Source organism: Trematomus bernacchii, unplaced genomic scaffold (genome assembly GCF_902827165.1).
Source record: "Trematomus bernacchii unplaced genomic scaffold, fTreBer1.1, whole genome shotgun sequence".
Lineage (NCBI taxonomy): Eukaryota > Metazoa > Chordata > Actinopteri > Perciformes > Nototheniidae > Trematomus > Trematomus bernacchii.
The window spans coordinates 8,673,493-8,687,129 of NW_022987477.1; the positions used below are offsets into that span (position 1 = coordinate 8,673,493).

General features: G+C 41.4%; 2 protein-coding genes across 2 annotated transcripts in view; one reads left to right on the forward strand and one right to left on the reverse strand.

The window, feature by feature from the left end:
* apbb1ip (amyloid beta (A4) precursor protein-binding, family B, member 1 interacting protein) overlaps window positions 1–2,260 on the reverse strand; it is a 28,647-nt gene extending 26,387 nt beyond the window's left edge. Inside the window, exon 1 of the mRNA XM_034148019.1 lies at window positions 2,058–2,260. The gene's annotated coding sequence lies outside the window, so the exon portion shown is untranslated. The remainder of the gene's footprint in view (window positions 1–2,057) is intronic.
* Window positions 2,261–5,702: 3,442 nt separating this feature from the next.
* si:ch211-37e10.2 lies at window positions 5,703–13,345 on the forward strand. Its single transcript, XM_034146211.1, has 5 exons — window positions 5,703–5,794; window positions 5,948–6,594; window positions 8,215–8,774; window positions 10,488–10,554; window positions 10,697–13,345. Exons 2-5 carry the CDS (start codon window positions 5,973–5,975, stop codon window positions 12,226–12,228), a joined length of 2,781 nt encoding a protein of 926 aa, XP_034002102.1. The 5' UTR covers window positions 5,703–5,794; window positions 5,948–5,972; the 3' UTR covers window positions 12,229–13,345.
* The last annotated feature ends 292 nt before the right edge of the window (window positions 13,346–13,637 follow it).

Here is a 13,637-nt window from a genome sequence, read left to right on the forward strand (position 1 = left end):
TTCATTGGGTATTTTCTAAAGTAACAAAAGGGAGAAAGAAAGAGTCAGTTGGGTCACTCTTGAGAGCTGTGTTTTTAGGCCAAACGCATGAAATGAAGCACTTCTATGTTTTCTTTGTGAAAAGGTTATGGAAGTTTTAATAATCACTTCTTCCCACCCTTCAACATTCAAATTAAGGAAGTATTAAGCTTTTTTTCTTCTGTAAGTGAGACAATGCAAACACAACCAGAGAAACCACAATAAAGGTGTTAATCTGTTGTCAACGCAATCATTTTAGAATATCAGCATAACCTTTTTATTAAACTTATAACAGGACAGGAATAGGATAACAAAAAGAACTATGAATTTGAGCTCAGAGATGACGTGTTTCTGTTGGGAAATCATGCAAAATATTTTTATCAGCAATATTGGAGAACTTCATAGTTAGATTGGAAAGCCTGGCAGGACTAAGGGTATTTCAAAAAACTATTACTGATGCATAAAGTGCTCAAAAGAGAGCTAAGTTTTGCATTTTAATCTGATAAAAGTGTAGATTTCCCTGGGTAAGGTCAAATAGAGGGAATAATGGAATAATTTATGTTCCTGTCAATCACTACTCTTACTGTAAAACAAAGTTTTCATATTCACATAACTAATATAAAGCCTGAAGGAAAACAATCATACAAGTATGTAGCTGCCTCTTTGCATCATTTATGTTTACTTACCAGAGGCCGCTCTGAAATATGTGAATTGTCAAGCATTTATAAATATTATTGGAAATGTTTGGGGCATGAAATTTGGTAGCCTTTCAAACTCGCACAATGCATTTGTGAAAACATACCACCGTACTTCTGTTATCAAAAGGAAAGTATAAAATATAGCATAGGGAAAACTATATTCTTACAGAAAACAACTCCCCTCTTAATAATCTCAAATATGTTTCAGCCCTTTTTTAAATCCACACATGTGTAACTCAAGCTTCAGACAAGAAAATGGAAGCCAGACAAAACTCATATTAAAGCCGAGCATGTTTACCATACTGTAAAGAAACTCCCTCTCTTACTCGGCTCAAATATCTTTACTTGGGTCTTGGGCAGATGTGTTTGCTGAACTAGATGTACTCTACTGTAAAGTAGGCAAATAAGGGGGTCAGCAGCAAAAACAAAGAGCTGAAAGGCATGAAAAGCACGAATCACATTTGACATTTAGCAATCCACAAGATCATATATATGTTTGCTGAAGGGGGTATATGTGCTTTTGTAGAAATCAAACGCGTACAGTAATTTCCAGAAGGGTTTGATTTACATAATCCTTCAACTTTTTTCCTTTACATAAAATCCCCTCTGCACATGAGTCATTTGACAGTCTGTCTAAACATATATTTCAGCCTCCTCTGACTTGACAGCAGGTCAAAAACTGTCAACCTAAAGGTTTTTACTCATGTATTGCAAACAGACTTTTGCAATGAAAGACTGTTTATAAGTAATTCGGTCCAGTTTTCTTTTATTTAATCACATCTCAAAAAGCCGAATGCACAACATGTTCCTATCTTCACTGACAGCACACAGCTTTAAAATAGGAGGCCAACCCTATCAGTTTCATGTGGTTATTGAGTCATACAGCAGTGTGAAATTAGAGCCCGGTCCACCCATTTTGAAAGCAGACAAGAGCACATATGAACTTACTCCCTTTTTGATTATATTAAAAATATCCTAATGACTGACTTATCTCTATACAGCAACCTAATAAAACCTTATCTCATAAGAACAAATCCGTCTTGGGTGACAATAGCCGTATTGTTTCATTGGTGTACTATTATTACATACTCTGACAACTTTTAAAAGTCTGTATCTAGGATATGACAGGATGTCTAAGATTCTCAGTGTGTATGATTAGCGATATCTTTATTTTTCTTCTAGCTAGAGGAGAAAAAAGTGTTTGATGTGACAGCCAGTCAATAAAAAAAACAACAATGATTAATATACAGAACACTCAAAGATATGAACGCTCAGAACAAAAGCAGCTATGGGTGTTCACCGTTAACTGAAACATCCAACTTAGCAGAGATGTAAACTCACCTTTCCAAATGTATTAATCCAAGTTTCACCAGTTAGTTTCAAGATAACAGCTTCATGGGCGTCAGTTCCACCTCAAATTACTACTCTCTAATAAAGCTGAACACCAACAAAACAGTCACATACAGGCGGCGTTGGGTGTGTTGATGTGGATTGCATCTGGGTCTTGACTCTTGACTTCTTCCTGCTTAATGCGGAAGTTCAGGTCGAGACCTGTCACTACATTCCTTCTGAAAGCTCAACACTTTCACAAGTCTTGTCTGGGCAGCGCTGAGCCGTCCCCCTCCACAGTCTCCTTATCTGCATTGTATTGCAAATGTTTCAAACGCGTACAGATCAGGGGAATTCTGAAGAGGAGTTTGATGTGACTAATGGCGCTGACCACTTGAGGAGATGATGAAGTATCTGGAGGTTAAAAAGGAAAGAGAGGTCTCATGGGAGTGAGAGAACGGCTGATTCAGCATGGGGAATTTGAAGGTCTTGGTTAATAATTCACCTCACTGAAACTGATTTACTGCCGGTCTTTAGACAGGAGTGGTAGTGTGGCACGTCACACAGCAAACACCAGATCAAACTGAGCTCCAGTGATCTGAATTCTTCAAGATTGATACTACATATAGAATGATTTGCTGTACACGTTTTAAATACAATTAGGCATACAGAAGTTGCATTAACTTACACTCAAGAGGTTATTTCTTCTTAAAACCAGGAAGGAATATCCTTAGACACTGTTGTGGTGCAACAAGGTCAGTTATCTTCAGGGGGGAACCAAGAGAGACTTAACAGGACTAAAAATGGAAAACCACAATAAAAGTGTTAATCGGTTGTCTTCGCAATCATTTTAGAAAATCAATATAACCTTTTAATTAAACTTAGAAACAGGACAGGAATATGATATACAAAAAAACCTATGAATTTGAGACTGGCTCAGAGATGACGTGTTTCTGACAAACAAATTCATCAGCAATATTGGAGAAATTCATAGTTCGATGGAAAAGCCTGGCATGACCAAGGGTATTTCAAAAAAACTATTACTGATGCATAGATCCTACATATAGAATTATTCGCTGTACACGTTTTGAACAAACTCAGGCATACAGAAGTTGCTTTAACTTACACTCAAGAGGTTATTTCTTCTTAAAATCAGGAAGAAAGGTCAGTTATCTTCAGGGGGGAACCAAGGAGAGACAATCTGTCAGGCTATGAATAGCCTCTGGCTCTTATCTGACCTGTCAGACACAGATATCTCTATTTATTTGCATTTCTCCTTTAGTCAAGATCTCACTTCTTGTTTATTTAAATTCCTTGTCAGCTTACAAGGGGGGCCAACAAATGCAAAAGGTTAAACGTAAGGAAAAATTGAGATCATAAAGCATACTTATACTTAAAAGAACAACTTTGCCCCATTGCTAACCTCATTTTAAACTTGAGTCATTATACAGTGAAGCTGCACACAACAGGGGGAAACCAAATAGCCTTCAGCTTTTCCAAAAAGGCTTTTATGGTTCATGACGTATTAAGTCATGAGTCAAAACCACCCTCATTCCCTCTCTCCTCTCTCAGGGGTTGACAAACAGATGGACATATGCACCCTTCCATTAGCTCCAAGCATGTCCCAAACACAAGCATGGCGTGCCTCAGAGAACATTTTTCATAGGCTGATTACTGGTTGGAGAGCTCTGCAGCAAAGAGAATTATGATTGTTCTGCTTTGTTGTTCCTTTGCAGTTACATTTCAGTGACTGACAAAAACATTATCCGTATCCGCTATGTTGGACCACAGTCCAACATAGCGGATACGGATAATGTTTTTGTCCAGCATGGGGAATTAGATGGTCTTGATAAATCAGACAGCTGTCCATCTAATTCTTGATAAGCTTCAATCTATGTCTTGAAGCTTCAAGACATAGATTTTTGTAGATGTTAGGACAAATTAAGTTAATTTCAAATAAACTGGGGGCAAATATTTTAAGCCTTACAGGCTGCAAAACAAAGAGTTGAAAAAGAGCAGTATTTGTGTTTTAATGTACAGAACCCCAGATGGAAAGGTGTGAGATGTAGGAAGGGCATTGTTTTAAGCTATTAGTCTCCATGATATTAAATCAGAGTGCTACGACACCCTCTAAAAACCTTTCTTGGGCTTTTCTGCACTAAAAGAAAAAGGGGTGCTAATGACAAAACCAGTGGGCACCTTTCAAAACGATAAAGCATTTGTCAAATATAGCACTGCAGAGGACAAACTGTCACAATGATGATGGGAAAAGTGATGTATTAGGAGTGTTGTAGTGCCCTCTGTGTGTACTCTGCTGTACTATACATTCTGTGGGTGGTGTAGATCATGTTCGTGATACCAAGCTGCACCACTTATTTTCTTTGTGGAGTGCTGATCCACTCTGCATGTTAATGCAGGAAACAACCACATTTTTTTATTCTAATGTAGTTTTCCGCTCAGCCCCTAAAGTGCTGCTTGGCTGGATTTATGCCAACAGAATCCAACAAACAAGGATACTGAGGTTTGTTTTTTATTAAAATGAATATGTCAAACTTGCCTCATTATGGAGGCCCACTTCTGCAAGGTAAAACTACATAGTTAGGCAAAATAGAAATATTGTTTATCTATATGCTCATGGAAAATCAAAATGACAAGATACTCGATCAACATAATGGTATACTACGTCAAAATTGTATGATGTTAACTAATTATGAGAGAATCAAACACGTACAGTTTCCAGAAGTAAGAATGGTTTGAGAATAAGTCAACTTGTTCAGGTAAACATTTTCAGAATATGGCAATAGTATAATAGAATGAGTGGGAAAATAGATTAACAAATTGATTGATTTAAAAAAGAAAATAAATCTAAGGCAAGTTATAATATGAACATTATAAGTCAACACTTTGAATGATTGTATCTGAATGATGAGATACTTAATCAGAACAAGGTGATAATCAATGGTCAAAGTTGGTTTTTTTGCCTTTTTTTCCCTTTGTAAAAATGGGCTTCCATAGGTGTCTGACCTTTAACTAATGAAAGAGAAAGTGACAACAGAACCTGACGAACTCCAAACATCCCACCACACATCATCCTCAGATAACCTCCCATAACATGTGGTTGTGCTGATGAACTCAAATGAGAGGGTCCAAAAAGCAGCTGTGGGTTTCACATTCCTGACTTCAGCCATAGGTCACCTCAACAAAAGTTTGACCTCTGTTGGCTCCGTCTATAAAGTGGGGCGCTCAGTGTTGACAAGCCCAGTATAACTTGAAGACACTGGGTGGAGGACCAGCAGCTGTCTCAACATTCAGAAAGTGCTACAAAGAAAATAACACTGCCACTTTCTGCAACTTGGATGGTCGTGAGGTCACAGGGAAGTCAGCAGTGAGCAAAATGAAAAGTGACAGTTTGCAGGAGAAGATGACAGGACAGGAAAACATTTAGCTATGCATGGACATCATCTCATGATCGTGGGAGCCAATATATTTTTTCAGGAAATGTTTCACTTTTCCTCCACATCAATGAGGGATTCCTGCATGGAAAGCAGGGAAGGTGAAGGGTTAAATTGTGGCCGGGGGAAACCTGATGCTAATTAAGTCTTAGGAATGCCACATACTGACATTGTAGTGCAGAAGCCCTCACAGTGGGGCAGACATGGAGAGAGCAGGCGGTAGGACTGCGTGTGTCTAATGTTTTATTTTTTACTGACAGACGTTCAAGCCAGTCTCACCGAACTCTGGATCTGAAGGTAATGATTGGTCAATAATACTTATATACTTTGTTTCTATAGTGAGAGGGGTTTCATCAGAAAGAAGCTCAGAGATGGATCACAGGACCATTTTTGAGATTTCTCCACCACCCGGGAATCAAAAGCTTAATGTGCATGTTTCTTCTTTTTCAGAGAGAAAACTAACGCAGAAGCAAAAATGGTTTTAGTAACACCTGTATTGTTGCTGCTGCTCTCTTGGATATCGACGCAAACTGTCGCAGAGGTCTGCCGGGGGACGCACTGCTACGGCGCGGAAACCAGCGATCCAAGACCGTGCGTCGGAGCGCACTGTCCGGGGGGCAGAACCTCCAGACCGCCGCGGCACCATCACCCGAGAGGGGCGCAGATAGTGGCCGGCCAACACCATGCCTACCCGGGCTCTCCAAGAGCAGTCTCAGAGGGGTATCCGCCTGTGCAGCCACTTCGCGTGCGGCACACTGACAGCAGCAGTGGCACGCGGTTAAGAGCGCCTGAAGTTTTACCTGCAGGATGCACGGATGCGGACTGCGCCGCTCTTGTGAAACAATTTCAGCCCACCACCAATGACACCCGAGAATGTAAAGGGATCGAGTGCAGACTGCCGCTGAGGATACGGCCAAAAGCCCGAGCGAAGTCATGTGTGGGAGAGGGCTGTAGTTCAGAGGAGAGCCAGCTCCCTCCTGTCCATCTGTCCGACAGAGCGGCACAGTTTATGGGGGATTTTCCGGAACTTGGATATCCATCTTCGGAACTTGGTGGAGCTCCTTTGGGTGTCCAGCTCACATGTGACATCAAGCCAGGTCTGCTTTCATCATCTTCTCTGTCAACAACATTTTTTAACTGTTGCGATGATTACAGGATGATTTAATTTCTTTAAAATGTCCTTCATCAGTTCTGGTATTTTCTTGCAGTGAAAGCAAGAACATAATAATTACCATTATATTTGATTGACTTTAACCACCCTGTTTCTCCAGTGATCTGCACAAGGGCATCATGGTCCATAAGCAAAAGGGTACTTGTAGGTTATCTGTCACCACTTTTTTATTTAACCCTAACCCATACCCTAACCCAGTGGTTCCCAAAGTGGGGGGCGCGCCCCCCCCCTGAGGGGCGCAGAGGCATGACAGGGGGGCGCGAGAGACCAGGAGGGAAAATGGTTATTACAAAAAAAACATAATTTGAAAAATTATTGATTCGAAAATAATATGATACAGTACAGTACTATTACGTCTGGGTCTCTGTGTTTCATTAAAGCTTGGCTCTGTGTGTGTGTGGAACGAGCCATTTTGTGTGCGCGAGCGAGAGAGAGAGAGAGAGAGAGAGCGCACCGGTACCGGAGATCGTTGTTGTTAGCTTCTGGTGCTAGCGAGCTACGCTAACGGATATAAGGAGTTTTTTCAACAACAAAGTGGAGTCCTCTCCTGTCAGACTCAGAGGCTCAGTGAGCTAAAGGACTCTCTCAGTGTTATCTCAGTGGGTCTCAAACGTTTTGGTCACCATTAATGTAAACAATTATTTCCGAGGCACACGTTTATATGATCATTATAGTTATAAAAAAATAAGAGAATAAATGAAAAACAGGTATGAAATACTATATGACAGTAAAAAAAGAATAAAGTTTAAAAGGGTGATTTGTAAAATATCCATAAAGAAAAAGTAAATCTGTTTACAGTTCTGTTTCAAATGGGTGTTGAGAGAGGTATCCATAGATCTCTTCATTTTGCTCTCAAAGTGCACCAGATTGATGCATTTAACCCCCCCTATGTGAGGTCCACACACCACCTATAAAAATAGCACTTTACCCCTGCTTACACCTATATGCCGTGAGCTGATTATCGAGCCTTCATTGTAACAGTCGCAGGTACACTGTGTATTTGCGTGGGGATTGTTGCAGTAGAAAATTCCACTGTAGCGACCGGTACATTAATGGGAAACCCTAAATGTTTTAGCACCCTCTATGAAACGTCAAGCTACCCCACAGCACCCCCAAAATAAATCTCTGGCGCCACCACTGAGCCTGACTTGTGTTGGGGGGGCCCGACTTTTTTTTTTCTCCAAAGGGGGGGCCTGACAGAAAAAGTTTGAGCCCCTAACCCTCCTCTGAAAAAAACTAAAAAAGTGCATTTAAAGAGTCTGAAAAAAACAGACAGATAACCCACAAGTAGCTACCAGCAAAAGAAAGAGCTGAGCAGGACTGGAAATGTCTCTGAGTCAGTTGTCCAGAAAATATGGAGCTTTGATATGATATCCATATAGGAAACTTTCATTGCACTTGCCAGCTACCCAATAAAATGGGGTTCACTGAGTGTTCACACTTTGTTCCAGCGTCAAATCAGAATCACTTTTAATCCAATCACTTCCTCCACTGCACAGTTTTTAACAATAAAACCTGCTTTCATTTTGAATTATCTTCCCCTCAGGGGAGAATGAAGTTCCCTCAGAAGATGCCCTCATCTTGCACCTCCAGCTGGCCAAAGGGCAGGAGAAGCTGGTGGAGGCCCTGCGAACCCAGCAAATAATCATCCGCGACCTGCAGCAGAAACTCGCCGACCAACAGGAGGCGCTTCTGTCCCAGCAGAGGGAGATCCTGGACCAGCAGCGACGCATGTATGATCAGATGGATGTGGTGAAGAACCAGTATGGCCTCCTCTCAGACACCGTCAAACAGGTTTCCTTCCAGGGTCTGCAGGGTGAGCTACAGAGCTACTTCGAGAGCCACCTGGCGGGTCTGCAGAGCCAGGCCCGCAGCCACCTGCAGAAATCCTACGCCGTGCACAAAATGGATCTGGACTCCAAGACGATGGATGTAGTCGGAGAGGCACATTTTCCTCAACCTCTGCTGGGATGCCCTACTTCCTGTGGGCAGGAGGAGTTCTGTGATTTTCAGAAGGATCCACCTAAGTGTGAGAAGTGCACCATGTGTCCGCCGGGCTTCTTCCTGATCTCACAGTGTTCTCCAACTGCAGACAGGATGTGCCAGGTATGCTCCTTTAAAACAGCTATTCTCAACATCTGGTTTGCCTTAGAGTTGGCAAGCAGAGGTACTGCAAAATGGTATATTAAAGGTCCCCTATTATAGTATTTTTCCTCGATATATTATAGGTCTCAGATATACAAAACATGTCTCTGAAGTATTTGTCTGAAACACCAAACAGATCATGCATTGTAGCATGCCATAAACCCCTCTGTTTCAGCCCTGTTTCAAAAGTGCTGATTCTGTGGCTGTTACTTTAGATGAAAATAAGGGGCCACTCCCCACGCCCCTCTGAGAGATATTTGGTTAAAAAAACACAATGGTGCTCTAGGAGGAGATTCAGGTGATAGGGTGGGCAGGTGTTACCTTTGTTGGTTATTGGCTAATGGTTACACAAGCCAAAAAAACGTTATGACATCATAAAGTGGCCCAAATCTGATCAGCTCATTTTCAGGCAGGTTTTTATATAAATGGATCAAGACAATAAGTGAGAGAATCTTTTTTCCTGAAACTTTCAGAATATCTTAACGCAGAGATACATATTTATGTATAAAAGACAGGACAAAGTGGATTTTGCATAATAGGTGACCTGTAAAATTGAATATAAATATTTTAGTAACTTACCAAAAAAGTTAATTTCTCATCTAAATTTGTTCAAGGATTCACATAAATACATAATGCAAAATTGTAATGACCAGTTACGTTTGAATATCCTCATGCATGTCACGACACATCAGGTAGACAAACATATTTTGCCATTTTTAGCTAGCTAACGGATGTAGTAACATAAAATGGATCTCTTTTTTGTAACTAAAGAAGTGACATGAGCCAGTTAAAGCTCCAAAACTTCATGTGAGCGTAAATTACCCTCAATACATTATGTTTGGATTCCTATTTGTTCGTTATCAGAGCTGACAGTATATGATTCAGTTTGTTTTTTTCTTATGTATTTTAAGATCGTCTTCATAAAAATGTTTTTAACAATTAGAAATCATGTTCACAACCCTGTTGCTAATTTTAAATGCACTAATGTTTGGTTGATGGTGAGGCAGTTTCTATTCTGTACACAAACTTGAAATAGCTTTATCTGATGGTAGAAGTGTCAAATGGGGTCAGGTTTTAGAGTATATCCCAGCATGTCTCAAACACAACATTTGATATGGAGAAAAAAAGTTAAAGGGGACCTATCATGCAAAATGCACTTTTGTACGTCTTTTATACATGAATATGTGTCCCCGGCGTTCCAGGGGCTGCAACGCATCTGATAAAAACTGATCCAGATTTGAACACTGTCCTGACGTCAGGACAGTGGCGCTACGGCTATTGGGCCAACTCCACCAATCAGGAGGAGACAGCCACGGCCATTGCCGTTCGAAAGCGCTGGAGACGCTGTAGTACATATGCCAGGCCTGTAGATGGTGCTGTTCTCACTGAATCTGCCCTTGCAAAAACAGAGCTAAAAAATGTCAATTTGAGCAAAATGAGGCATGGCTAAAATGCATGATCTGTTTGGTATTTTGAAAAAAAAAAAGTATAAATATGCCTTATATAGGTATGGTCCTACACTATATTATTCAAATATAGCATGATAGGTCCACTTTAATATTACCATCCATGCTGAATAAAATCCAAAGAAAATCATGGATACATTTTGTTTGTATTCCTTTGTTTTGTTAACATAATGCCAATACTTATAATATGAATGTGTGTGTATTGCAGGACAGAGATGAATGCCTTGAAGTACCAACCATTTGTGGAGAGCGGGTGAAGTGCCTTAATACTCCAGGTGAGTTCAACACATTGATATATACGTTTTTAAAATAGAGCAATTAAATCATTATTCCCCCTTTAATTTTCATTAAACAATCTTTTTTTTCCACATTTTCACAAGTTGATTTCTCCATTCTCTCTGCTCTTTAACTTCACAGGTGGGTTCAGGTGTCTGGGAGTTTCTGAGAGAGAAGCAGTCATGGGTTTTTGTGGTCATGACTACTTCTACAACCAGGAGCTGCAGGAGTGCCAGGCCTGCTCCGACTGTGATGGAGAACCTGTTTCTGTCACCTGCACCGCTGTCACTGACTCTGTCTGCGGCCAGCCTTCAGAGAGCCAACTCTCCCAGTCTTGGGGGGCCAATGTTGGAATTCCTCATGCTCGAAACTCTGGCACACACATCTTCCCAGGGCTTCAACTAAACATCAGAAGCAAAGAGAAAATAGATCTGTTGTCCAATGAGGTGGGGCAGTTGACGTTCCTGCAGCATGGCCTGGTCTGGTTGGATCATAACTTTGCGATAAAGCACAGCTGCAGGAACTTCCTTCAGTTGGGAATGAGGCTCAATGGGAGCCAAGAAGAGGAGGGTCGGGACCTCAGTGGTGTTCGCATCGAACAACCGGATAAGAAATACTTCCAGGGTGTCAGCGTCAGCAGTGGAGTGGAGGTGGAGCCCAACCACACCTTCACCCTTCTGCTGAAGAGTCCCAATCAACACTGCAACCAGAGCAAGGATCTTCACGTCTATGATATCGCCACCAATTCTCTCAGCTTGCTCTGGTTGTCGCACGACACTGGTGCCGTAGCGATGACGGCTCAGATGTCCCTGTTGACGCACTACCAAACCAACTACCGCCCGACGTTCCGCATTACATCAGTCTCCGACCCGTACATGGTCATTCTAACGCATGATAACCGCGGTGTCCGCTTCACAGAAAGCGGCGTTGTAAAGTTCGTCCTCCAGCAGGCGCTTTACTCAATGGGCCACACCTGCATCAGAGAGGGTTTCTCCCTGATCGCCTACACTAACCGCAACGGGACCGGCCAGGAGGCGATGCAAGCCTTCAAGACGGGCGTCAACTACAGGGACACCTCCATCACCCTCTCTGGCGCTGTGAGTGTAGCCGGCGGGGACACGCTCAGCTTCGAGATCACGTCTCCTTCCCAGTGCAACATCCGCTACTTTGGGGACAGCACCGGGATCAGTATGCTGAGTCTTATCTGGATTCCTTCAGCAGTGTCTTCAGCCCTGACCGCTACCGTGTCCAAGACCGGCCTGCCCTCCGGAGCGGTCAGGAACAAGCAGCTGTCCTTCCAGCAGATCAGCCCGGACACGCCCCAGGTTCATTTGTCTCGCCAAGGGGAGCCGAACAGCAGGAAGAACTTTGTCTTCCATGAGAAAGGGACGGCGAACATTGCCCTCAATCTAAAGCTGATTCACTCCTGCAATATTGTCAAACTCACTATGCAGAAGGCGTTGGGTCCGGGGGGGACGGCAGCTCCTGTGGCCCAGCAGGTGTCTGGTTCAATGCCTGAAGGGAGCGAGTGGGCCAGTATCGGGCTGAGGGCCTCATTTCCGGTCCAGAATGGAACAGCAGTCTATGTGACTCTGGATTGTATTCGAGGACGGGTTAACCAGATTACACACAAGGGCGGCACTAACATTTCCATCCTCTGGGTTGCAGTGTAATCCAAGAAGGGATTTAGTCATTAATACATATTTTGAAAAAAAAGACAGTTTTGCACAATATTGAATTGCAGAGCAGATTCAAGAATTGACCAAATTAAGAGAGAATACTGGTAGACGATAAACTACTTCATGCATTGTAGATGGAAACAACATCTATTACACATATTATTTTTTTAAATATATGTTTCAGGACCTGTTTAGACTTTTATTGTGAATTATTGTGCTTTTTCTTGAAGTACTTCAGCTGGTTGAGCAGTGACCAATTCTTCATGAGATTTGTGTGTGTGTGCGATTGTGTGAGTGTGTGTCTGTACAATATGTATGAGTGTGTTCATACATGTGCAGTGGTGCTTATATATGTGTGTATGTGTACAAATACATTGGCATGCATACGTTTGTCATTTAATATGTATATCCATACATTCCTGCACATATTTAACTTGTATGTAACTTTTTGTATCATATCACTAGGAATTTTAAGGTGGGAGAGTTACATGAGAAGATAGACACTATTCTGCGATATAAGAGTGGTGTTATAAACTGAGTTTTGCCTTTTTCACAAAAGAAAATCCCTTTAATAGTTGGTTATTAAAAGACAAATGCTACATAGTAAACTCAAACAAGCAGGAGTTGGTTTTTGATGATTTTTTAGATTATATTTATTTGCATTTTGTAAAACGGGACTTTTGTATTTACACTATAGAATACATATATTTGTCAGCTACGAAAAAAATTCAAGATGGGGTAAGGCACCGAGTAGGCAGTGTTGCTTTTTAAATACACGCAGTGATAGCCTCTATCATATGTTTATTTGCACACATAGTTTAACTCAGTATTATGGAATGTGCAAACATTATACTTTGTTATTCTTTTGCCTAAATGCTGTCTCCGTGTGAAGAGTTGCCCATGCATATCGTTCCTAATTGCCTCTGTGTGTGTTCTGTCCTCGAAACAATTAGGCATAATTAAGTGTTTCAGGGAGTTGGCAGGGAAGCCGCCACGGAAACTCTTTATTCTCACTCCATTTTGTTCAGAAAATCTTTCATTCTGTGGTTGGGCTACCTGCACATGTCAATGCATGCATACGTGTTCAACACCAAATAAAATGTACATATGATTTGCCAGAAAATATTTCAGTCCAGCTTGTTAGCAATCAGAGATGAGATATATCACATTTCAGGGGGCTTGATTACAGCATTTCATTTAGTATGATGTAATGCATTCCTGTGTAGACACATCATTTGACACGTTGCCTTCCTTCCAGAATTTTTTTATATTATTTTCCATTAGGTTAAAATGGTAAAACATTCAGACGTTACTCATTCAATATAATTCCAAACATACCCAACCTATTAGAAAGCCACCTTACCCAATAAGTGCCAACATTGCAAAGATAATGCCTGGAAAAT

Bases quoted from the DNA above. Each gene is read 5' to 3' on its own strand.
- si:ch211-37e10.2 (XM_034146211.1), top strand. From the start codon at position 5,973: ATGGTTTTAGTAACACCTGTATTGTTGCTGCTGCTCTCTTGGATATCG. The intron at 6,595-8,214 runs GTCTGCTTTCAT...TCTTCCCCTCAG, and splicing joins CACATGTGACATCAAGCCAG to GGGAGAATGAAGTTCCCTCA. The intron at 8,775-10,487 runs GTATGCTCCTTT...TGTGTATTGCAG, and splicing joins CTGCAGACAGGATGTGCCAG to GACAGAGATGAATGCCTTGA.